General features: G+C 34.7%; 1 protein-coding gene across 5 annotated transcripts in view; it reads right to left on the bottom strand.

Annotated features, from left to right (window-relative positions):
• MAP3K9 (mitogen-activated protein kinase kinase kinase 9) overlaps nucleotides 1–26,768 on the bottom strand; it is a 168,957-nt gene that overhangs the window by 35,239 nt on the left and 106,950 nt on the right. For all 5 annotated transcript variants that reach the window (XM_031952603.1, XM_023502423.2, XM_003756275.4 and 2 more), the window contains exon 3: nucleotides 882–1,062. In XM_031952603.1, coding sequence (XP_031808463.1) covers nucleotides 882–1,062 — 181 coding nt within the window. The remainder of the gene's footprint in view (nucleotides 1–881; nucleotides 1,063–26,768) is intronic.

Genomic DNA, 26,768 nt, shown 5'->3' with positions numbered 1-26,768 from the left:
AGAATTAGACATACAAAAATTTACCAAACATTTACCTATGTTTCTGAAATGTAGAAAGCTAAGATTACATTTTCCTTTATACAAATTTGCTAATGAATTATTGTTAGATCATCTAGTTCAATTCTCTTAATCTTACAAATTAGAAAATCTGAGAACTAGAACTGATTTTTCTAAAGTTCCATGGGTAATAAGTAGCAAAACTGGGTTCTGAACCTATATCCTGTAACTACAATTCTTTCTACTATACCACACTGAAAAATCTAATTTCTATCTTTCCCATATCTAAAAACATAAGAAAGACAAATAGTTGCTTAAAAAAATAGACCTATTGGAGTGTATTGAGTGTGCCTAAATATAATAATCATATACTCTGACTGTTTAGGGTCGACATTTGTCTTGGTCCTTTAGATTTAGGACAAGAGTTTTTAACCTCAGGTCTGTGAACTTGTTTTTAATTTTTTTTAATAATTCTCTTTCAATATAATTTGTTTCCTTTATAATTCTATGTATTTAATTTTAAGCACTTGAAAACATTATGTTGAGAAAGAATCCATAAGCTTCACCAGATTTCCAAAGGGGTTCATGAAACCCACAGAAAAGGTTAGGAACCCCTGCTTTAGAATAAGTGCTAATCTATATATAATTTCTTAACATCTCTTCCTGGAATGCAACCATGTATTTTCTCTGGACCATAATATATCCATAGGGTAGAGCAGTCCTTAGAAATCTCACTCCCTAACTAATGGAAATTATCTTTGCATGAATTTTGAAAATCATCTACCTGTGTTTGGGTTCTCTTCCAATTTGGGGGTCTTATGCTCCTAAATAATACCCAAATGTCTGGGTAACTGAAATCAATTTGAGAACACAGTGGCTCCTACCTCCATACATCACTGCCCTTAGAGAACATGGAGGAGCGGATGACTTCAGGGGCCATCCAAGCATAAGTTCCAGCTGCACTCATCTTGGTGGTTTTGTGCCATTCCCGGGCCAGGCCAAAATCTGTGATCTTCAAAATCTTGTTGCTCAAATCTCCATTTTCAACCTTCTGGAGGATTAATACTAGATAAAGAAAGAAAAAGAAAAAGAGAGAATCAATGGATTGAACACAAACAGTCACATGAAATAATAACTCACATTTATAAAAACATACTAGTTCTATAAGGGAGGTAATGCAAGCATTATACCCCTTATTAGCCCATAATTACATGAAATGTTTTGCACAAAATAAAGGCTAATAAATAGTGAAGCTGATACTCAAGCTCTTCTGTCTCCAAGCCTTATTCTTTTTTTCATCATACCAGAAGTTTTCAATCAGGAAAATATGGTTGTCTCCTAAATATTCCTATATCTCCTCAATAAGCTCATCTCACCCTGATGACACATGTACCATGATTTGTACCACACTGCTTCCCTAAATGTCTCAGATGTTACAGCCTATCTCAAACCTCTTTTCTTTCCATCTGTTAAGCCATTCAACACCTCATTATGCATCTAACAGAATGAATTATTTCATCCAAAAAAAAAAAAAAAAACCAAACCAAAAACTAAATACAAAACTGCTTTCTGAGATCCATGGATCCCAGACACATGAGTGAAGACCAACAGCTCACAGGCTAAAAACATTTAGTCAATTTGTTATGAATTAGATGTACAAGAACAGATCTGATACTTCTTTTGGAAAGGCAACATTAAATTCATGCCTAACAATTGTGTCCCTGATTTTATTCCCACATGTCTCAAATTATCTAGGAAAGATTGAAAAGATGAAGGAAAAGGTATTTGGGATAGTGTTTTAAGACCAGCATTATGACTTCTTTATATTTTTTATCTATATCATATGTAATATTTATATTCTTTATATACTTTCTTTTCTTAAAAAAAGCTTTCCCCTGGATATCTTCGCTATTTTAGTTTCATGGCTCTAGAAGTAGAAACAACTTTAGATATTATCTACATCTCCCTCATTTTACAGATGAAGAAAAAGGCTCAGAGGGATTGTGACCTTCATAAGGACATACAGCAATAAAGAAGAGAACCAAAATTTGAAACTATAGTCTTCTACTCCCATTCCCAAGCCTCTTCTATTGTACTAGCCTATCTAGTACTCATTTCTATTTTCCTATACATTAAGAATGTAACATTAATAATAACAAAGATAATGATGATGAAGAAAGGAGAAAGAAGGAAGAGGAGGAGGAGGAAGAGGAGGAGGAGGAGGAGGAGGAGGAGGAAGAGGAGGGGGAGGAGGAGGAGGAAGAAAGGAAAGGAAAAGAAAGGAGAAAGAAGACAAGAGGAGGAGGAGGAGGAAAAGAGAAACAAACCTCACAATAACCCTGGGAGAGAGGCACTAATATTATCACCCATTTACAGATGAGAACACTGAGTAAACAGAGGTGGAATATTTGTCTAATATCACATAGGTAGTTCTGAGACCACATTGGAACTCGTCTTCCTGTTTCCAGATTCTCTCCACTAGCTACCTCAACAAGCTGCAAAGGTGAGTGATAAAGGAGAGACTTTGTGGATTCAGCAACAACAAGGCATGAGCACATTGTAGGAATGAAAAACCCAACTTAAAAATTGATTACACAACTTATGACCTATATCTCTGGCAATTTACTTAACCACTTGAGGCCTCACTTTCTTTATCTTTAAAATAATGCAGTTAGACTATATGACCTTCTGAAGTATTTCCCAACTCAAAACCCATGAAGAAGGACAAGTGTACCTTCCAGAATGGTCTTCTGCAGTGTTTTGTACCTATTGCTTCTAAGTTTCCCAAAGGCTAATCCTTGGCTAATTCCTCAAGGATATTTATTTAACAGTACCAGCTTGCATTTTATCATGTTTTAAGACTTAAAAAATACTTTCCTCACTGTTATCCTATGAGTACTGTATTATCATTTTATAAATGAGAAACCTCATTATTTTGTCAACTTCTATAAAATAGAACTTAGAGATGTGACATAGAGAAAAATGTTGTTGTAGGAAAAAAATGTGAAATTTAAGAGCCAAAAAACTTGAATTTAAGTCTTGCCTTACAACTTATTATGGAATTTTGAGCTAATCATTTCCCTCTTGGGGCCTTAGCTTCCTTATATGTCAAATGAGATGAATGATCCCTTCCCTTCAGAATTGGAAGACTATATATATATATATATATATATATATATATATATATATATATATGTAATTGCACGTTATATATGGCTATGTTAGTTAACTGGCCAGCTGAAATTAACTGGTTTTACTGAACTTTTTTTTTAAAGAATTATTAGTCATTTTTATCAGGGGTGGAAAGTTGGGAAATGGATGAGAAAAATATTTAGAAGGAAAGGCTGTGAAAAATAAAAGATATCTGCCAGTTATTGAAAAGACATGAAAATTATTGTTTTTTTGGCAAATGATCTGATGATTTATTTAGACAATCCTAGAGATTCAACTGAAAAATAAAATGATAAATAATTTCAGAATAGTAGAGAGAGATGAAAGAAACTCATGAAAATTATCAGCTTTTCTGTATACTATAAAAAAAAAACTAGCAAGAAAATATAGAAAAAGAAATTACATTAGAAATCACCATAGATTGTATGAAAATTTGGACATCCATCTACCATGACACACTCAGGACTTAGATAAATATAAGTACAAAACATTCTACAGAAATAGAGGAAGATAAGATGTTAGCAAGATATGAATTAATCATTATTGAGCCATGCTGATATAATAAAAGTGGCAACACTAGTTAAATTAGTTCAATGTCATACAAATTGGATTACCAAAGAATTATTTTATTGAACTTGACAAAATAACAAAATTCATCTAGGGAATGAAAAGTCAAAAATTTAAAGTGAAATAATGGAGAAAAAAGTACTATTGAAAGGTACTTAGACTAGGCCTCTAACTAGATACATCAGCAATCATTAAAACTATTTGGTACTGATTTCACAAAAAAAAAAAAAAAAAAAAAAAAGAAAAAAAAAAAAAAAAAAAAAAAAAAAAAAAAAAAAAAAAAAAAAAAAAAAAAAAAAAAAAAAAAAGAAAAAAAAAGATTTTAAAAAAAACAAAAAAAAAAAAAAAAAAAAAAAAAAACCTGACAAAAACTAAAAAAGCAGCCTGCAAGAAGTTAAACCAACCTCTCACATCAACTGGCTCCAAAAAGACTCATGACTTAAATGAAAATGTCAACATTTTTTAAAATAGAGCAGCATCAGAGAGGAAGGCAATTTTTACAACTGTGGTTAGATGAAGAATTCATTAGGGCTAGACATTTTCATAAAAGATTTTTGTTTACATAAAACTGAAAAGTTAGAGTTAGAAGGAAAACAGTTAATTGGGGGAAAATCTTAGCAGCAAATGTTATTTGATAGAATTCCGTTATCCAAGATAAAGGGAATTGATAACAAATATAAAAACAAGATCCATTTGGGCAATGGATTCAATCAGAATTTTCTCAAAAAAAAAAAAAAAGAAAGAAATTATCAACAGCTATTTAAAAATATTCTAAATCACTAATAATAAAAATTCAAATAAAAACAACTCTGAGATGCTACATTCCTATTAGAAGGTCAATCAACACAATTATTAAATGTCCACAATATGCTAGGCACTGTGTTAATACACAAAATAGAAAAAAGGAGATACAAAAAGGGGGAACAGAGGCAAAAAACTAATCCCTACTCTCAAGTAGCCAAAGTTAGACAACATGCAAATGACTGTATTCAAACAAGATATATGCAGGATTCATTGAAGATAATCAACAGAAGGAAGGGACTGGCATTAAAGAAGGATTAGGAAACACTTATTATAGAACATGGAATATTAAGGAATATTACTAGAGGAGGATGTCAGAGAAAACTAGAGAAACAGAAAAGATGAGAGAGGATTCCAGGGAAAAGAAAGTCAGTGAAAATGCTCAAAGAAGAAAAAACAATTGGCAATGGCTGCACAAGCTTTGAGAAGACAAACATACTACAGGTTAGCAATACATAGCAACCATGTTAAAGCAATTTGAATATAAAACTTCTTCCTGCCTTATCGCTGAACTTTGTATACCTCTTGATCTAGTAATATCACTATATACCAATTGATCAAAACCAGAGAGATATCTATGACCTTATGACACATATATACAAATATTCATAGCAATGCTTTTCTTTTAACAAAGAACTAGGAAGAACTAGAAAGGAGATTCATATCAATATTCATATCAGTAGAGAATGATGAGTGTAATAAAATATTATTGTACCATAAGAATTGACAAATATGATAGATTCAAAGAAACTTGCAAAGAATTATATAAACTGATGCAAAGTAAATTCAGCAAGACCAGAAGAACAACTTATATAATGACTAAACCAAGGGAAGAAAATAATGTGGAAAAACGTGAGAACTCAAATAATGCAATGACTTCAGAAGACTGATGATGAATCATGATTCCTATCTCTTCGTAAAACAAGAACAATATACCTTGATTTGTTTTCACTAAATCTACTGAGTGTTATGAAAGTGAGGCAGAGTTGCTGGTAGTAAAAGTGATGCCACAAAAGAAATAAAAGAGTATCAAGAAAACATTTTTACAAACACAGAGAGCAGTAGGGAAATCAGAAAGGAGGTCAAACAAGCAAAACAATTGTGTTAATAGGTTAAATTGAACATATTTTTAAAAAATCTATATAAGAGAAACTTAACAGTTCCATATACAATGCTCTTTTCAAGTCTTTTTATTAAAATTTTCATATTTGTTAATTTCTAAGTTCATAATTTTAAAAAATTTAAAGTGGAGGAGGAGGAGGTGAAGGAGAAATAAGAAAAAAGGAGGAATTTTAAAAAATTTAAAAGTATCAATAAAAATGTTTTAAAGTTAAAATGTAAAACTTTAAAATGTAGTAACTGAATTAAATTAAAGTTTCTCTAAATTAAATTAAAAGACTGAATTAAAAGTTCTCTAAGGTTCCTTCCAGGGCTAATTGATTCTATCATCTTTCTTCCTCATCTTTTTACTCTATACTCATATAAAAGCACCATCAAGGGAGTACTTGGAATTGAGTCAAGACCACTTTATCACCTTTATCACAAAGGGTTCCAGTGAAAAGTACATTCCTCTTAGAGGAGTTTTCTCTAAGACAAAAACACCCTGGAACACTAATGGAAACTGAGTGCTACATGCCATAAGCTTGGAAGAGTTGAAAAACTCTACATGAGAGGCACAGCTTCACTACTACCTATTAGATAAAAATGCTTATTTTGACATTTTTAGGAAAAAAAAAACAAACAACCAGTGTTCAAGAAATTTTTCCTTGCTAGGCAGCTAGCTCTCAAAAAAAAGAAAACTAGCTCTAAGCATGGATGGCAAGAATCTCAATTTTGAAAGGAGGAAATAGGGAGAAAATCTGCCACACAAATCTTTCCTTGAACAACCAATACTGTTGGTACTGAATGAGGATCACAATATAGTTTTTTACCCTTTTTATTGTTGTTTGCTAGCCTTTTGTTTTTTTTTTTTCTCATTCTTTCCTTTTATGATATGATTTTTCTTGTGCAGCATGATACATGTAGAAATATAGAAGGGGAGATGGTGGAGAAGGGAAAGAGTAAAATTTGAAACAATATATCTTGATTTGTTTCCACTAAGTCTACTTATTTGTTATGAAGGATTCAACAAGACCAGAAGAACAACTTATTCAATGACCACAACAATGGAAAAAATTATTTGAGAATTCAAATAATGCAATGACTTCAGAAGATTTTGCAAGGGCGAATGTTGAAAACTACCTTTGCATGTATTTAGAAAATAAAAAGCTATTATTTAAAAAAAAATATGCACTAACCAGTGTCAGTCCCTTGGAACCCTACACACCATAAACTCTCCAAACCCCAAAGTCAGTTAGTCAACAGGCAATTATTAAATGCCAGGTACAGTGCTAAGTGGCAGGATACAAAGAGAGGCCAAAATAAACAGTACCTGCCCTCAAGAAGTTCACATTCCAAAGGGGCAGACAAATATGCAAACAACTGTGTACAAAGTAAGATTAAATATAAAAAAAAAACTCAAATGGAAAGTACTAACATTGGGGAGTGAGGAGAACTGTCTCTTGTGGAAGGGAAGATTTGAGCTGAATCTTGAAGGAAACCCAGGAACCTAGAAGAAGATGGGGGTGAAAAGGGAAAATAAGCAATACAGGCATGAGGGAAAAACCAGGGAAAAGCCATCAGGGGAGATGAGTGTGATTATTAGGAACCAGAAGAGCAAGCAAGAAAGCATTAAGAATTGTGCTTTTCCCCAGAATCACTTTGGAGAGAAAAGGAATATTTTTGGCTTAGTCTCAAGTTCAATGTCATTGGATCATAGTATGGGACATAGATGGGAGTAAATTATAAAATGACTTGGAAGGGAAGTAGGGGCCAGATGGTTAGGGACTTTTAAAACCAAATGGAGAATTTTTATATTTAATCCTGGAGATAATAGGGAGCCACTGAAGTTTACTGATTTGAAAGGATGACATGATCAAATCTACACTTGAGGAAAATCACTTTGGCAGGTGAGTGGGGGATAGATTGGAAATGGAGAGAAATTTGAGGAAAGGCAACCAAGCAGTTGAACTAAAGAGGTGAAAATCTGCCCCCATGCTAATGGTGCTGAATAGGAATAAAAATTATGTAGGTGGAAGAGGGAATATACTAGGGAACCTCATAATCAAATCAATAATGATCTAGCCCCTGCTGTAGGCATAGAAAATACCTGAAGTAGGCCAATTTATTCTTTTTGCTCCAAGGCCCTGTTATTTGGCCTACCCTCTATCCCCTTCTCCCAGGAGAGTCTTTCAGCTATCTATCAATTTATCCTTACAAAGGCAAAATAAGATTTACTTATGTGTAAGGAGAAGGTTTTTCTAAGAGACATCTGCTAGGTGACCCTATTACATAACCCCCTATTCCTGCCAACAAATTTGCTCTAATTAAGCACTTCAGGAAGCTATCTAGAACAGCCTATGAAACAGAATATGTTGCTAGCTAACCCTATTAATGACCACAGTAGCATCTGGGTGGTCAAGCTTCCAACAGAAAAGACCCAACAGCTTCCTAAACTTGATGAGACCTCACCTCACACAAGCTGTTCTCTTATTACAGTCTGGTCAAATGTGTCTCTGCATGTTCAACACCAGCCAGCTGTACTGAAGCCATTCTCCAAGTATCTGCTTGATTATGCAGCTTTCCTTAAATAAATTCTAGCATTAGAAAGCAAAAATCCCACGTCTGCCTCATTATTTCAATATTCTAAAAAAAGAATCTAGCACCACTTGTTTCCCCTTCAGGTATATTCACGGAGAAGAGTTACCTTCAAGACTCAAATAAATTGATGGAAGGACTTCAGACACTACAACATGTAGCAAGGAAGATATTTTGGGGCAGAGGAATCTAACCAAGTTTGTCAAATCATATTATATAAATAAATTCATCACCATTAGCCAGGAATCAATATGATTTAGAGAAAATAGCAACAAATGCATAAAAAAGAATAATGAGGACAATACTACTAATAATAGATGACATTTATATAGTATTTTAAGATTTGCAAAGAGTTCTAGATAAATTAGCTCACCTCAGCCTCATAACAACCTTCTAAGGCTATTATGACAACATTGCCAATAGCTACCTGGATTAGATACATAAACACACACACACACACACACACACACACACACACACACACAAATATGTGTTCCAGTCACATCATTTTAATAAATGGAAATCATTTCTAAGCTATTTTTTTTAAAGAGGAAGGGTAGAAAAGAAGGAGGGAGGGAAGAAAAATGAAGGAAGCAAGGAAGAAAATCCTTGTAACAAATATACATAATCAAATGAAACAAATTCCAGTGAGGTCCAAAACATATATGTGTGTGTATACATACATATAAATACATACATGCATATATATGCATATATATTAAAACCTTTATACCCTAAATTTATCATCATCTTTCTATCAGGAAGTAGATAGATGTTTCATTATTCTCTCTCTAGAACTATGATTGATCAGTGCACTGATCAGAGTTCTTAAGTCTTTCAAATTCACTTGTCTTTATAATGTTGTTATTATATAAATCTAATAAAAGCCTAGAAACTGTAGCCAAACTATAATGATCAACATTGATATCTGGGAGGTTACATCACATAGGAGTCAGAAATAGCACTTAAAACCAGGTCCTCCGATTTCAGATCCAGAGTTCAAATTGTGACACAAGAATGTAATGGGATTATAACTGTATTGTAAGAAATAACAAATATGAAGGATTCAGAGAATGGTAAGATATATAAATTGATATAGAGTAGCAAAAATCAGGAAAACAACATATATGATTCACTACAGCAATGTTAATGGAAAGAAGAAAAAACTAACAGCAAAGAAAAGAAGGAAGAAAAAGAAGGAAGAGGAGAAAGAGGAAGAAAAAGAAGAAGAGCAGGAAGAGGAGGAGGAGAAGGAAAAAGAGGAGAGGGAAGAGATGGTAGTGGAGGAGGAGGAGGTGAAGGAGAAATAAGAAAAAAGGAGGAAAAAGGGAGGAAGAAGAAGGAGGAGAATGAAGAAGGAGGAAGAGAAGAAAAAAGAGGAAGAGGTGAAGGAAGAGGAGAAAAAAGGAGGAGGTAGAGGAAGAAGAGGAGAAAGGAGGAGGAGGAGGAAGAAGACGAAAAGAAGGAAGAAGAAGAAGATGAAGAAGACAATGAAGAAGACGAAGATGAAGACAAAAACAAAGACTAAGAAGAAGAAGGAAAAGAAGAAAAAGAAGAAAAGGAATTAGAAGAAGGAGGAGGAGGAGGAGGAGAAGAAGAAACCTCCTCCTCAAGAGGGATGTGAAATACGGCATATACTATCAAATATGACTGATATATTGATTGGTTTTCCTGAACTGTCTTTTTTTTTTTTCACTCCATCTTTCAGCTCCAGGTACTCTCTTTGAAGCCTGGAATGTTCTTCCTTCTCAAATCTGCCTGTTGACTTCCTTGGCTTCCTTTGTTGTTGTTGTTTGCTCTTCTTTTCAGAAGAGGACCAAAGACATCTTGAGGATAATGTCTACACCTGTTTGGGAACTAGAATTATGTGAAGCAAAGCTATGCAAAGTTATCAGTCTTATTCTCTTCTCTCCAGTAATCATCAAAGCTCAGCAGCAAGACAAAAGTCAAGACATTGCTTTAAGTTCCAAATAAAATATCATCTTTTACAAGAAGCCGTACAACTGTTAATTATTTCCTATTTCTTCTGCTTTGTGTATATATGTATGCACACACACATACATACACATATATTTTTATGTTTATGTAAAAATTAATGTAAAAACAAAAAATACCAATAAATCTAAGATAAAAAGCCAAATGCTCATTCAGTATGTAGAGAATTCTGTAGTAATTTTATTGAATATGCAATGTTTATATTCTTGCCAATACTAGATAACCTCTATCTGAGCAGAAAGAGCTCCCTCCTAGGACAGAAAGAGAAAGGACTTGAGAAGTGTCTAAAGAAAATGAAGTTTTTATTTTTTAAAAAATTGAAGTAGGACTGAAGCAGGGGAAGGGTAGGAGATAGAGGAGAGGGATCTGAAGTGTAGGAAAAACAATTTAGCATTCTTCTTAGGAGGGGAAAGAGTAGAAGAATATTTCCCAGAGATTTACTACAGTAAGAATGGAAGGATAAGTGTACACTTAAAGCTAAAATGTGAGGTACTTCCTATATCAGAGAAAGTTGGATGTTCTAAGAGAAAAGAAGCAATTTCTTCTCCAAGAAATGACATAGTAGAGCTACAGAAGCTGTCAGGGGAGAAGGCATCCAATAAGGGTCTGAGAAAGAAATAAAGAGCATATGGGAGAAAGAGGAGGAAGGATGAGAAGGCAAAGGTCTTTCTTATTTCGATTCTCTCTCCTCTGCCAAGAAGAATGACTGTTGCTTTACAGGGATTGGAAGAGAACCCCACTTCACCTCATCCCCAATCAACTAACCATATCCCTTAACTCCCCCTCCCACTGGAAGATCAAAAAAAAAAAAAAATCCGCACAAAAGTTTTTGTGCCCTCCCCCACTTTGTACCAGAGAAGGTCTGAATTTTTTTCTTTTTCTTTTATGTTGTGTTTATAATACCTTATTACAAAATTCAGGTTAATGCTATATAATATTATACATATGTCTTTTGCTTTTCTGAGTTTCTAAATCTTTTCTGTCATCTGCTGGTCTTCCATATTGTCTAAAGCGTCTACAAACTTCCCCAAAATTCCCATTTAATTTCTTATGCCAACCTGTGCTACAGTAAAATCATGATGAGGAAAGTCACATTGTGAAAGGGATACCTGTATGTTTAGTGGTTAATAAATGTTTATTGACTATTAGTCTCAATTATGTGAAAGACCACAGATTTTTTTTTTAGTTCAACTCCCTCATTATACAGAATTAAAAAAAAAAAAAAAGATTATGGAGAATGAGATAGGTATTAGCTTTCAAATAAATATATCTTGGAGACAGAAAGACAGATGGAGACAGATCCAAACTGAAATAGTCCCCATCCCTGTCATTAGACAAGATTTTGCCCCCAAAAGTTATCAGGTAACATTTATAGGAATGAGAAAAGATATCTTAGAATGCACTCTAAGTTGACATTCCAGAATCTAGCAGGATTCAATCCCATTCGTTCAGGACTACTCCTCCTACTCCAGGAGTTAAACAAAGAGAGCATTGATATCATAATCCTTTCTCAATAGCTACCAAGCAATTCCAGGTGGGTGGGGATGTAAAGGGTTATTCTTTAATATCATTCTTAATTCAGTTTCTTTAGAAAAACCTTTTTGCCCTCTGTCTCCCAGGTTTCAAAGGAGCTTTTCCCAGGAGACTGGAAAGAGGGAATTATTATTTCTTAATATTTTCAATTTTACTATAGATGGATTTTAAAATATGCTTCCATGTAGAGAAGGGTAAATATTCCTATTTTCAAAAAAGAGATGAGATCAGTTTACAAATGACATTCTATTGATTTTACTTCTATTTTTGAGAAAATAACTGAACAAATCATTAAAATATCAATAGTGAGCATCCAGAAAAGTTAGCATGGCTTTATCAAAACCTGATCATGCCAGACTACCTTTATTTTCTTTTTTTGGCAAGGTTACTGATGTGGTAGATCATATGAAAACTACAGATATAATTTTTCCTCGATTTCAGCAAACCATTTATGAAAGTATCTTACAGTATTCTTGTGGAAAAGATGGAGTTGTGCATTAAATTAGATGAACATACAATTAAATGGATTCACAACTAGTTAAAAGGCTAATGAAGACAAGTTTATAGGAATTCAATGCCAATTTAGCATATCTCCAAAGAAGTTATCTGAGTAATTTGTACTTGTCTTCATTCTGTTTAACATTTTAATCAATGTTCAGTCCAATGGTCTTGTAATAGAGAGAGCCATTTGCACCCAGAGAGAGAACTATAGAGCCTGAGTGTGGATCACAATGTAGTATTTTCAACTTTTTTGTTGTAATTTGCTTGTATTTTGTTTTCTTTCTCATTTTTTTCCTTTTTCATCTGCTTTTGCTTGTGCAGTATGATAATTATGGAAATATGTATAGAAGAATTGCACGTTTAACCTATATTGTATTATTTGTTGTCTAGGGGAGGGGTTGGGAGGAAAGGAATGGAGAAAAAAAATTGGAACATGCAAACATGGGTGAATGGTGAAAATTATCTATGCATATAAACGTTTTAGAAATAAAAAGTTTTAATAAAAATTAAAAAAAAACATTTTAATCAATGAGTTGTATCAAGGCATAGATGACAAGTCCTATATATTTACAAATGACCTAAACCTGGGAGGGATAATGGAGTTGTCATGATCCAAAAAGCACAAGTTAAAGTGAGATCTAATCAAATGAAATTCAATAGGGAAAATGTGTACTCTTATTCTTTGGTTCCCAAAATCAGCTTCACAAGTATGGAATCATGATTAGAGTTTTCCTAGAAAAGGTGTAGGTGGGATTTTTGTGGACTATAATCACAATATGAATTATCAGTATGATATGGCTTCATTTTTAGTCAGCCTTAAGAGGAATAGCTAACATGGTGCACAGAGTGCCAGGTCTGGAGTCAGGAAGACAACATCCTGAGTTCAAATCTAGACTTAAATACTGTGACCCTAGACAATTCACGTCATCCTGTTTGCCTCAGTTTTTTTATCTGGAAAATGAGCTGGAGAAGGAAATGGCAAACCTTTGCATTATATTTGCCAAGAAATTCCCAAATTGGGGGGAAGGGCTCACAGAGTCAGACAAAACTGAAAACAATCCACAAAAAGAGTGGTCGTGGAAGGCATCATAAACAAGGTAGGATGAGCACTTGAGGCATATCAGTGATTCTAAATCCAATTTCTAGATGGGAGAGAAAAGCTTAATGGAGGGAAGAAGAAGAGGCAATAAAGAGGCAGCATTGTTATTTGGAGACTTCTATTAAGAGTTTAGACTGGAACCTAATGGCAACATTAACTTTGATTAATGATGTATCATATTATGATTTTACTTATTTATTATTCATTCTCAATTCTTGGACTCTACAATTGTTTACTCTGTGCTTGTATGGCTCACCTTGGCAAAGAAGCTGCTCTTCTCCTAGTCTTGGGAAAGGTGAGTGTCTGAGACAAGATTTGAACTCATTTTTCTGACTCTGAGTCCAGGGCTCTTTCCATTGTGCTACCTAATTGCCTCAGGCAGACACTGGAGATAGGAGAGTGGTATTCCCAGGAGAGAGGACAGATATAGCTATAGATGTAGATAGAGACATAGATATAGATATATACATACACACACATATATACATATATAGTTATATAAGACTTTTGACCAGAGTCACAAATGGTAAGTATCCAACCCAAGATTTCAGGTCTGGTGGGAGGTTTTTCCCACCACAGCTCAGTGCCATCCCAGAGGAAGCCATACTGCCCATGAGAGTTCTATTCTCACCTAACAGAAGATAGTCCACGTATTATGAAAGAAAATGGGTGTATAATCTGGCATTTAAAGTGAAAAAGCAAAACCAAAATGTATGTGTGTATGTATGTATTGGAAGGTCTCTTCCAAACTCTAAGTCTATAATTCTACAACAAAGTTGTTGTTTTTTATTCTCATATTTATTAACAAACAGTATGGCCACACATTCAGGACAAGTCCCACCCAGCCACCTGAGCCTCCTCAATGTCCTAAGGGCAGAACCACCAAGTCAGTAAGCAAAAGGGATTTAGATATGATTATTCTGCCCCAGAAGAGGAAAATAGAAATGTTACAAACTGTTCTGGAATAAGGGATGAAGAAAGTGAGAAGATGAGATGGTGAGTAGGGGAAGGTCAGAAGAGGAAAAAAAAATACCATTCATTTAATACAAGCAGGGAATATAGAAGGCTCCATCTTCCCTTTAACGTCTCTTATGAATGAAAAGAAAGCAAATAGGAAAATTAAACAAATAAATAAATTAGGTGACTAGCTGGATGGCAGACAGAAAGACAAAGAAGGCAGGCGTGGAACAGTTCAGAGCTGCTCTACACCCTGACAACCCAGAGAGACCAACCCAGCAGCTGCCAACGTGCAGAACCAGGTCCTGGGCTGCCTCACGCTGACTCAGCAGGAGAAGACTGCCTGAACGCGTGACTCATCCATCATTGCCACCCAGAGAGGGCAAAGCCAGCACAAATTCCCCTCGCCTCCCTGGCTGGTGGCCCGCCGCTGTCTCCACCTCTTGCTGCTTGGGGAAGGCTCAGAGGTGCCAGACTCCCAAATCTCTCAGACTCTCCAGAGGAGCAATGTGTGCCAAAGAAAGAGGGAAGGTACCCATCGAGGTTGAGCTAACCTAATCCGAGCACACCAACAGGGCTCCCCGGGAGACTACTGCCGGGCTATCATTCCTACAATCACATCTACAAACACAATCTACAGTCACATAATGCAACCAGAGGTCTTCCACGCAGAATAATAAAATGCTCAACTCAGATGTGAGCTTGCAGGTCACCTAATCCAATGCCATCGATGTATACATGGGGACCTAGACAGTTTCTGATTAGTCCAGGGTCACTCAGCTTGCTAGGAGAAGAGAGAATCAGAATTCCTAGTCCCTCCCTCATTCTACTCACAATCAGTAAGAGATAGTGGAAACAGTCCAGAGAGACTTACATCAGAATGCAGCCTCTGATACTTAATAGTGGTGTGACCCTGAGCAAGTCACTAAGGCTTATCTGCAAAATGTAAAATCTGTAATAGCACCCGCCTTAAAAGGATGTTATCAGGATCAATGGAGATAATGTATGTAAAAAGCTTTACAATACTGAGAATGTCATATAAATGTCAGCAGTAATAGCAATGATTATAATCATTATACTATATAGTTTGAAATGTAACTGAATCCACAGTAGTCTTTCTCTTTTCTATATCTAAGTTCTAAAAAGTTCCTGTGGATTCCTATATTCAGATTTGCCCTCTTATCCTAGAGCTGAGGGAAAAAAAAAACAAAAAACAAAAAAAAAAACTGTGAAAAGGATTGTCAAAAGCTGCCAAGATCCTCAACCATTAACATTTTCGACAAACATTCCATTCTTAGAGGCAGCTGGTGGTACAGAGAATTTATTCCAGCACTAAGCATGGCAGACAGGAAGACCAGAAATCTGGCGTTAGACACTTAGGAGCTGTGTGATCCTGGGTAAGTCATAGAACCCTCTTTGCCTCAGTTTACACAACTGTAAAAAAGGAATAACCATAGAATCTCTACCTCACATTTTATTATTCTGTGGAAGGCTTCTGGTTGCATTAGCCCATGTGACTGTAAAAATTATAGCCTGGCAGTGAAGAAGAGAATCAAATGAGATAATATTTTTTAAATCACTTAGTACAATTCCTGGCACATGGTAGGCATTATAAAAATGATTATTCTCTTCCCCTTTTAAACAAATGTCAAGCACCTACTATATGCAGACATAATTGTGTTTTAGGGCTCTTTTTATAATTTATCAAAGAGTTCTACCTCTTCAGCACCAGTGTTGTTTTGAGGCTTCTCTCTATGCATAAAACTATATGCCTTAAATACATCGTAGGTGCTTAATATGGGCTAGAATGAATTTAGTTCATCCAACCACCTGCAACATTGTAATAGGGCAGGGATAGCTAATGGCCATAATTATATATAGACTATATCCTGGATCCAAGAAAAAGGAAAAAGGCAAATTAATACAAAATTGTTCATAGCTCTTTTTAAGGAGACAAGGAATGGGAATCTGAGGGAGTACCATTAATTGAGGAATAGATGAACAAGTTATAGCATATGAATCTGATGGAATATGGTTATGCTATAAGAAATAATAAAGGGGATGGTTTCAGAAACACCAGAAGGAACTTATATAAATTGATGCATAGTGAATATGATTCCTCCTCCCTCAAGCTCAATTGATATAGCCCCAGAGTATAGTCATCAACAGATCCACAAATAAACTTATATAGTAATTCCAACGTTCTTGTTAAAACACTCAAAAATTGAGGGGAAAAAAGAGTAGCAAGGAAGTATTTTTAAAACAGAGTAGAAAGCAGAAGTAGTTCAAAAGGAAACAGACAAGCAGGACAATTTTGAAACTACATATCAACTTTATAAATATATATATATATACACACATATATATTTTAACCAATTATACATTTTTAAATTTACAAAAATCTATTTTTGTCAATTTGAAAATAAAATTTAATTCAAAAAATCTACATCATAATATAATCTCTTTTTTGTTGTTGTTGTTGTTCATGCTTATCAAGTTTATATAAAAAAAAGAAAAAGCAAGCTTGGTACATGGAAATTTCAAATATCATCCTTTTCTTTTATCAGAACGCTTTAGTTTATTCATATTTATGTAAGACTTTAGGCCAAAGTCATAGGTGGTAAGTATCCAACCCAAAATTTCACATCTGGTGGGAGGTTTTTTTCCACCACAGCTCAGTGCCATCCCAGAGGAAGCCATATTGCCCATGGGAGTTTTATTCTCACCTAATAGAAGATAGTCCATGTTATATGAAAGAAAATGAGTACATAATCTGACATCTAAAGTGAAAAAGCAAAACCAAAAGAAAAATATACAGAATATGATTCCTCCTCCCTCAAGCCCGATTGATATAGCCCCAGAATGTAATCACAAAGGATGAGGTTCTATTACATTAGCAAGGTGAAATTCTCTGTGATGCTTTCATTAGACACAAAGATCAGGAAGGGAACCACAATATTGGCCAAGTGAACAAATTAACCACATCCTTTCGTGCTTTAAATAGCTAAGCCAAAAACAATTTCAGCAATTTGACAGTGAGAAAGAATTGAAATCTGGGAAGTGCCTATTGAAGAAACCCTTGGATGAGAGAAAAAAAAGGGAATTTCTTTCTTTTCCCTCCCATCACTGGTCATGGATTTCTGAAGGGAAGCTCCTAGAGCAGTGGGACACATTGCACCCAATAGGGAGCAGAGACAAATTCTTCAAATACATGTGTAAAGACAAAAGCAAACACCCAAGTAAAGAAGCAGCTTTATGGAATGGGATATCTGGTGTCAGAGAAGATAGTAGACTTATAGAGAAAAAGCAAACCTGGGGAACTCAGCTGAGCAAATGATTGGCAAAGACAAAGAGCTATGTATAAGAGCTCTATGAAGAGAATATTTCCAGGCCCTATCCTACCAGAAGTTGTACCTTTTTTGTTGCTATTCTTATAGTTCAGTCATTTCTGTACCATCTTTATGACCCTATTTGGGATTGTCTTGGCAAAGATAATGAAAGGATTTGCCATTTATTTGTGTAGCTCATTTTACAGATAAAGAAACTGAGACAAATAGGGTTAAGTGACTTGCCTAGGATAACCAAAAGTAAGAGTCTAAGGCCACATCTGAATTCAGGTTTTCCTGACTCTAGTAAACTGAGTGTATACCTTACTATCATTGTACTGTAAACTTGAGCTCACTCTTTTTATATATTTCTAGAATAGTGAACCCCAGGTTTATGGGGTAAATATTTTTACCTCCTGTTTTTCTTTGCCATCTTAATAAGTGTCTTTGCCAAGTGAATTGTATCTATTTACTGATTGTTAATGGGAAACGCCAGTGAGAGTTCATGAGCATGTTTGAAATGCAGACCCTAGAGTCCAGTAGAATTCCATATACAAGAATACACTGGAGAGGGAAGTCAGAAGCCATGCTACAGTTACAATTTCTGTAAAAACATCACTAAAAAAAATTCTGAGTAATTTAAAAAACAAATAAACAAACATGATAATAAACTCCTCAATGAACAGATAATAGGACAGAGGCAAGATGCAAGGAGGGCAGAATCCAAAGTCAAATGAAGTGGCCATCCTGGGTATTTTTGCTCAATTTTTTTTTTGTTAAAAGAGAGAATTCTACTTTTGGTAGAGGTAAAGGTTGGGGACAGCGAAAGGTAATTTCAAGAAATGACTAATTTTTTAAAATGGGGTAGCTAGGGTAGACTGTCAGGCCTAGAGTAAGGAAAATTCATCTTCCTAAGTTCAAATCTGGCATCAAACACATATATATCAGATATGTGACCCTGGACAAGTCACTTCATCCTGTCCGTCTCAGTTTCTTCATCTTTAAAATGAACTGGAAAAGGAAATGACAATCCTAGTATCTTTGCAAAGAAAACCCCATATAGGGTCACAAAGAGTCAGACAAGACTGAAATGGCGGAACAATAATATTACAACAATAACAAACGTCATCCATAAAATTACTTTTAAGATGTCATTTAATCCTGCCTTTCTACAGAATCATCCATTCCTGCTCAAATAGAGGGGAAGGGTTGTGTGAGTGGTCATTTCCCAGCAAGACACAAATATCAAATCCTCAATTACTGAACAGCAACACCCCCCACACCCACTTCACTTCCTTCCCCAAACAGGTTGGTCTATTAAAAACTAAGTGAGCCTGAAGCTGGGAAGTTGACAAACTTCTTTCTCAGCAAATCCCTGATGATCTTTCTCTCATGTCTTACATGCCTCTGGAAAGTCATCACCGTATAACTGCTTTGTTGATAGCTCTAACTCAAGGGTAGGAATGGAAAAATGGTACCATAGGCACATAGCTGGCATTTTCTACTGCTTAATGACAATGGTGATAATAGCAAACTCTTATATGACACAGAATGTTACAGCGCCTACTATGTGCTGGTGCTAAGCACTGTACAAATATTTCATTTTATCTTCACAATGACTCTGAAAGTTAATCTCCTTTTTACAGATGGGGAAACTGAGGCAAACAGAGGTTAAATGGCTTGTCCAGGATCACACAGGTTGATGACACAGCTATGAAAACTTGAGTTATCCAAAGAATCTTTGAAATACTACCTACCAAAGATCTTGTAATCATTAAGACTGCTATGGTTTATACTGTATTTAACTTATACTTCAACATATTGAACATGTATTGGTCAACCTGTCATCTGGGGGAAGGAGTGGGGGGAAGAAGGGAAAAAATTGGAACAAAAAGTTTTGCAATTGTCAATATTGAAAAAATACCCATGCACATATCTTGTAAATAAAAAGCTATAATAAATAAAAAAAAAAGATTGCTATGGTTTCTCTTCTGAAGAAAGAAATTGAAAAGGTAATCCTGTGTCCTTGAAACCTATCTTTCTGTAAATAGTTTACTTTACCGTAAGTCCAACCAATAAAGTCTAACAACCCTGTGGTGCTTTCCACTCTATTAGCTCTCACTTTCAGGTCCAAACTGAAAATTGAGGGATGCTCATCATTTCTAATCACAGAACAGGCTTGATTCCACAAATGAGAAGGGAATAGACTACTATGTTAGGACAGTACATTAATCCTCTCAAACCTCTAGGATTCATGTATTCAAACAATGTTCTCAAGGGTACCTAGCAATTTTCAAAAAGCCAGAATTTTCTTCTTTTATGTTTGGAATATAGCATCATCATAATAATCACAACAGCTGTCATTTATATAAAAGCTTTAAGGTGTGCAAAGCACTTTATATGTATTCTCTCATTTTATCCTAACAGCAATTCTGGGGGTTGCAATTATCATTTCCATTTTACAGATGAGAAAACAGAGGCAGACTTGTCCTGTGTCACATGCTAAATTTGAACTCAGATCTTTTTGACTCCAGACACAGCAGCTATCCACTAAGCCACCTAGTTGCCTCCAGAAATCAGAACATAAAGAAATTAGCCCTTGTTTTGTCACCAACTTGTCATGTGACTTTGGCATATGACCTCACTCCTCTGGGCTCCAGTTTCCTTACCTGTAAAATGAGAGGAAGGGACAGGATGACCTCAAAGATCTCTTCCAGCTCTGATGTTCTATGGCTCTAATATGCCTAATAATAGTTATGATGAACTATATAAAGGACTGGTCCTGGTAGGATCCCTTTCTGTCCAGTTGTTCCAAGGACATTCCAGAACTTAATCTGCTCTTTTTTTTTCTGTGCTCCAATGATGGACTTAAAAAGCAGGTTCATTGCACCTCCAGTCCCAAAAAAGCTGAGTAACAGCAATTACATCAAAGCTAAATGTAATACCTTGGTGAAAAGTAGAACAATAGTACACTTGGGATTATCATTATTAGCACCCAAATATTAAGCAATTAACCATGATTTTTTTTATTTATTCAAAATATATATTATATTGATTTAGAGACAAATTCCAAATTTTATGACAAATTACATAACAAGGGATGCGGCAAAATTTGTTTTTTAATATTTATTTTTACAAGAGTTTCATCTCTGTTTCTCTTTCACACCCAATAAAACAATTTAAAAAAATTTAAGTACTAAACAAACTCTCTAATTGTCCAAATATGCAGATATCTCATTTTGGACTTTAAGTATATTACCTCTCTAACAAGAAAGGGATTGGCCATGGTTTTTCTACCAACCCCATTTAACTGCTATCCTTAATATGGTTCACAGCTTTGTTCTCCTGCTTTCTCCCTTGTGCTCTAAAACATAGTTGCCATTCTTAGACCCAATTTGGTTCAAAATTATATTTCTAAACATTCTTTATTAATGCTTCACTCTGTTCCCAACCCATACTAGTCACTGACGAGAACATCTAACCCCTAAGCTATCAAAAGCATACAGTAATCCCAAGTGAAGACCATTTCCCTAATTACATAGTTGTTGAAAATGTGGCCCTGAAGACAAGATTGATCCAAATTCAATCAATAAGTTAATGTGCATTGATTGTATGCTATTATTTATGTCATATATATTACATATGGTTGTGTGCATATATAAAATTGTATGATGTGTCAATCAATAAATTAACTTGAATTATTATATATTATTTTATACATATATATCATGTATTATAATGTGTGCAGATATATGTATACACAATATGTTATAACATAAATATATTGTGTATGATATATGCATATATTATATTGATATATAATAGTATACAATCAATGTAAGTTGATATATAATGATATATACAATTTTTAATATAATACACACACAAACACACACACATTTACATCCTATGTGTCAGAGTAAAAAATAGTAAAAATAAGGTCACTATCCTTACAGAACTCACATTCTATGTTGACCAAATCTAAATACACATCTCTTATTCTAGACTTTAAGTTCATCACATAGTTTTCTACCAGATTCATTTAACTGGTAACCTTTATATAGTTTACAACTGTTCTTTAGGTTATAAGCTAGAACTAGTGCTCTCTCCAGTGGCTTTCAATAAATTAAAGTTTAAAATTTCACTATGACTTTTGGAAAACTGTATAAACCAATTTACTAGGCAAATATACTCAATATGAAACATTCTATCTAGAAACCTTTGGCCTATCACCATTGACAGCATGTATACTTTCTTAGCTACAGAGTTACCTGCTGGAGTGAAAATGACAATCTTTAAATGACCTATTATTCCTAAGAAAAAGGATTTCCATTTCTGTCTCTCAGACTATAAGGTTACCATACTCCCAGCAGATGTCCCCAAACCTCCACTGACACAGAAAGAATACAGTAAAATGATAATGAAGCAAATGAACAAATTTGTTAGAATTATTCAGAAATAACAAACAATTTAAACCTAGCCAAGATGATTTGCTGCATCAGCAATCTTTTCTATAACCTAATTTATCAAGAAATTCTATTAGGAACATAATCCTAATAAATCTATTATAACAAAAATATCTGAACAATGAAAAGATTTCCAACTACTAGGCTCATTCCTTTCGAGCAACATTGGATAAAACAAAATTCTAATACTGTCACAGAACTTTGGAGTTTGCTATTTGAGAAGACATAGACCAACTGTCTATTTTCATAAGAAAGATTAGTTTAGATTAGCTACAGCCAAAGTTAAATTAAATTAAAACAGTTAATCTGTAAATAAATGGCTTATTATACTTTGCTCCCTAAGACCCAACTATCTTCTCAAGAAGGTTGGATTAGATTAGAGCTTCCTGACTTGGAGTCTGGTGAATGTTTATAAAACAAAAATTTGATATCTATATTAAATATAATAGATTTTCTTTATAATCCTCTGTATTTTACTTTATGCATTTAAAAGCATTATTCTGAACAGAAGTGCATAGGTTTCTCCAAAATGTAAAGAGCCCCTTGCTACCAAAAAAATTTGCTTAAAAACCATTTTCATTTGGAAAACATGGTGTTAAAAGATGGTGAAAGATTTCTTTATATGATATAAGGGTTTTGAGCCAGGAGTCTTCTGTCTTGGATTCAAGACCCAAACACATCTGAAATAGCTACTACTGGTAAAACACAAATATTTATTTGTTCTGAGAAGGATGAACTTTAGGGCAGCTAGTAGCACAGTGGATAGAGCACCAGCTCTGGATCTACTATGATACCAGCTATGATCCTCACTTAGCCCTGTTTGCCTTGTTTGAAGATAACTTTTTTCCCCCTTTATGATTAGCCCAAAGTTGTTGGAAAACAGTTTCCATTCAAGACAGGGGCAGTAATGAGACTTTGCATGGTCAGAATAGCTATGTAAAAACTAAGAAATCTCTACTCTACTCCAAAAGAAGATCATCAAGCTAGAATTATCCCTTTCTGTCATTCTCATTTAGAAGAATTTCTCTTATCACTCTTTAGTGCATAGCTTATCCTCTCCCCCAAAATGCTAATTATACAAAAGCACATCAAAAAATAGTGAATAGTGAATAAATTCTTTTGTTCAAGCAAAACAGCAACTAGAAATTAGAGAAGCTCTACAAATTAGATTATATCAGAAAATAAACAAGAATAAATAAATTCTTCCACTGTGATCTCAGCTCAAATTGGGAAAAAAGTGGAAATCTCATTTTGGAAAGTTCTCATCAGTATCCAGAATTTCAGGTTCTGGAAGTCAAGAAACATGGGGCTACTCCCATACATGGCCATAGTTTGGAGGACTACTGTCTACTTTTCAAAGTCTCCTCCACATCCTTGGAACTCCTTCATCTATATGTCTCTCCTAAAGAAATCCACAACTTTTGCAAAGTTGCAGGATAAAAAATAAAGCCACATAAATCATCAGCATTTTTATATGTTATCAACAAAATCCAATAGCAAGAGACGGAAAGAGAAATTCCATTTAAAATAACCGTAGACAATATAAAATACTTGAGAGTCTATCTGCCAAGACAAATTCAGGATTTATATTAATATAACTATAAAACACTTTTCACACAAATAAAGTCAGATCTAAACAATTGGAAAAATTGTTTAGCACTATTGTGCTAAAAGAAATGACAAGCAAGATGATTTCAGAAAAACATGTAAAGATTTACATGAATTGATGCATAGTGATATGAATAGAACCAGGAGAATGTTGCACATGTTAACAGCAATATTGTTCAATGAAGAACTGTGAATGACTTAGCTTTTAGTAATACAATAATTTAAGACAATCCCAAGGGACTAATGTTGAAGTATACTATGCGTGCCAGAGAAAACTTTTATTACTTGAATACATACTAAAACATGTTATTTTTAATTGTCTTTCTTTCATTTTTTCTTTTATTCAAGTACTTTTGCACAAAATGACTAATATGGAAATGTTTTATATAATTGCACATGTATAACCTATATCTGATTGCTTACCATCCCAGGGAGGGGACAGGGAAGGAAGGAAGGAAGAATAGAATATGAAACTCAAAACTTTAAATAAAAATGTTAGAAAATTAAAAATACAGCTAGGTGGCACAGTGGATAGAGCACCAGCCTTGAAGTCAGGAAGACCTGAGTTCAAATGTGACCTAAGACACTTAACACTTCCTAGATGTGTGACTCGGGCAAGTCACTTAGCCCCAACTGCCTCAGGAAAAAAAAAATTAAAAATAAAAGCTCCAGCAGCTGCAGGGGTGGAAGAAAATCCTAGTTTAAAAAAAGAAAAAGAAATAAAGGAAGAGAGAGACACAGAGATAAAGATAGAGATGAAGGGAGGGAGGGAAAAAAAAAGAAACAAAGGAAAGAAGGAAGGAAGGCACCCAACTGAGCTAATAAATTTCCCACAAAGGAAAAACAAAGAATTATAAACAAAGAAATATAAATTTATAATTTTATGAACCCATAAAAGAGGGTTCACGTGATTTAAAAAAAAAGATTATAACATTCTTTGAAAAGAAAATAAAGAGAAGTCCATCCATTACATCTTCATCATCAGGTCAAGTGGAAAAGCACTGGACCAGGAGTACAAAATACTAGATTTAAGTCCAAGTTCTGCTATTTTGTGATCTTAGACAAATCACTTAGCCTTTCCAAACTTCAATTTCCTCCTCTGTGAAAATGGGTGCTATAATAATTGCACTATTTATCTAACAAATGGTTGGGAGAGAAGCACTTTCCAAACCTTAAAGAAATGACTGTTCTGTTATCATTACCCATCTCACAGAGTTGTATAAGAAGGTTCTTTAACAATAAAGTACCATATAAGGTTCTCCTACAGTTGCTCCTCTTGTTATTTAATCATTTCAATGGCAGCCAACTCTTCATATAAGTAACTGCCTAGTTCTTGAAAGATATGCCAGTAGAATCCATACTATGACAGGTTCTAAAACTAAGCAGAAAGGTGATGGACAATTTTTTATCCCCAAAATTTAGCATCATCTCACACACATAGTCAATGTTCAATAAGTTTTTGGTGAATTGAAGGGAGTGAAGGTTAGTACATATGTATTATGTTCAAAGTGAAGAAATCTAGGAATCTGAGTTGAGTCATAGCAATGGGGCAAAAAAACTATATGGCAAAGAGAATTTAGGTTTAGAGCAATAAAAGCAAAACCAGAGTTGTTATTATTGTCACTGGATCAAATATAGATCACCTGGACAGAAAGAGGAAATAGATGGGAAGTTTAGAAAAATAAAACAAAATCATTGCAAGGAGGAAATACAGTAGGAGAATTCCATTATATATATGCTGGAAATTCCTTTCAATTATGGGTTGTTGAAACTATAGATTATACTTTGATTCCTGAAAAAATTCTACATATATTGTTAAAATAATATAATATTAAATATATTAAAGGGATTATTAGGGAATAACCAAGATTAACTTCATATCCTAAATTCAATTCTAGCCTCAGGCACTTACTAGCCTCAGGCCCTGGGAGAATTACTTTACCTTGTTTGCCTCAGTTTTCTCATCTGTAAAATGACCTGAAGAACGAAATAGCAAACCACTCCCGTATTTTTCCAAGAAAATCCCAAATGGGGTCATGAAGACTCAAATATGACTATAATGACTGAACAAGAAGTCTCCTTACATTGTGTCCTGATCAGATCATATCTGGAAAACTATATTCAGTTCTGATAACACATTTTAGGAAAAATATTGACTAACTGGATAAACCCAGCAGTATGACCCAAATGGTCAAAGATTCAGAAATCAAGCCTATAAAGAATTGGTTGAAGGAACCGAAAATATTTCAACCGAAGGTGAAAAACCTTGGTGGAGACATGACAGCTGACTTTAAGTATTCAAAAGGCTCTTTTATGAACTAAGGATTAGATTTGTTCCACTTGGCTCAAAAGGGCACAACAAGGAGATGGAGGGAGGCTACAAAGAGATAGGTTCAAAAATAGAAAATGTAGGTTAGGTTCAACAACAGAGAAAACCTCCTGACAATCAGAGCCATAGTAGGTGATGTGAGCTGCCATCAGCGGCAGTTGGCTTTCCTTCCCTTGACATTTTCAAATACAGGATGAACAACTAGATATTGTAAATAGTCTTCTTCAGGGCCCAGTTGAACTAAAAGGTCTCTTCCAACTCTAAAAGTTTAAGTTCTGGAATTATTCAAATCTCAGCAATCTCTGGGAGGTCCCCACTTTCTTTGAATGGTCTTTGGTATACATACACCCTTCTTGAGCAACAGACATCTTCCTTCTAGGCTTCTGACATGCTCAGTTTACAGATGTGACAACAGAAGGGGGTCCCAGATGCTGCCCCTTGATCTATACCAGGAGTCCTCAAACTACGGCCCGCGGCCCAGATGCAGCAACTGAGGACCATTGTCCCCCTCACCCAGGGTTATGAAGTGTCTTTATTTAAAGGCCCACAAAACAAAGTTTTTGTTTTTACTATAGTCCGGCCCTCCAACAGTTTGAGGGACAGTGAACTGATCCCCTATTTAAAAAGTTTGAGGACCCCTGATATACTATGTGAATAGGAAAGAGGAGACACTTCTTTACAAAAAGAGGTAAACAATGGCTTTGCCATTATGTCAATGAAAT

The sequence above is a fragment of the Sarcophilus harrisii genome, chromosome 2, assembly GCF_902635505.1.
Source record: "Sarcophilus harrisii chromosome 2, mSarHar1.11, whole genome shotgun sequence".
NCBI classification, from domain to species: domain Eukaryota; kingdom Metazoa; phylum Chordata; class Mammalia; order Dasyuromorphia; family Dasyuridae; genus Sarcophilus; species Sarcophilus harrisii.
Note: the sequence above shows the minus strand (reverse complement) of the source record. Positions and strands in the feature narration are given on the sequence as shown.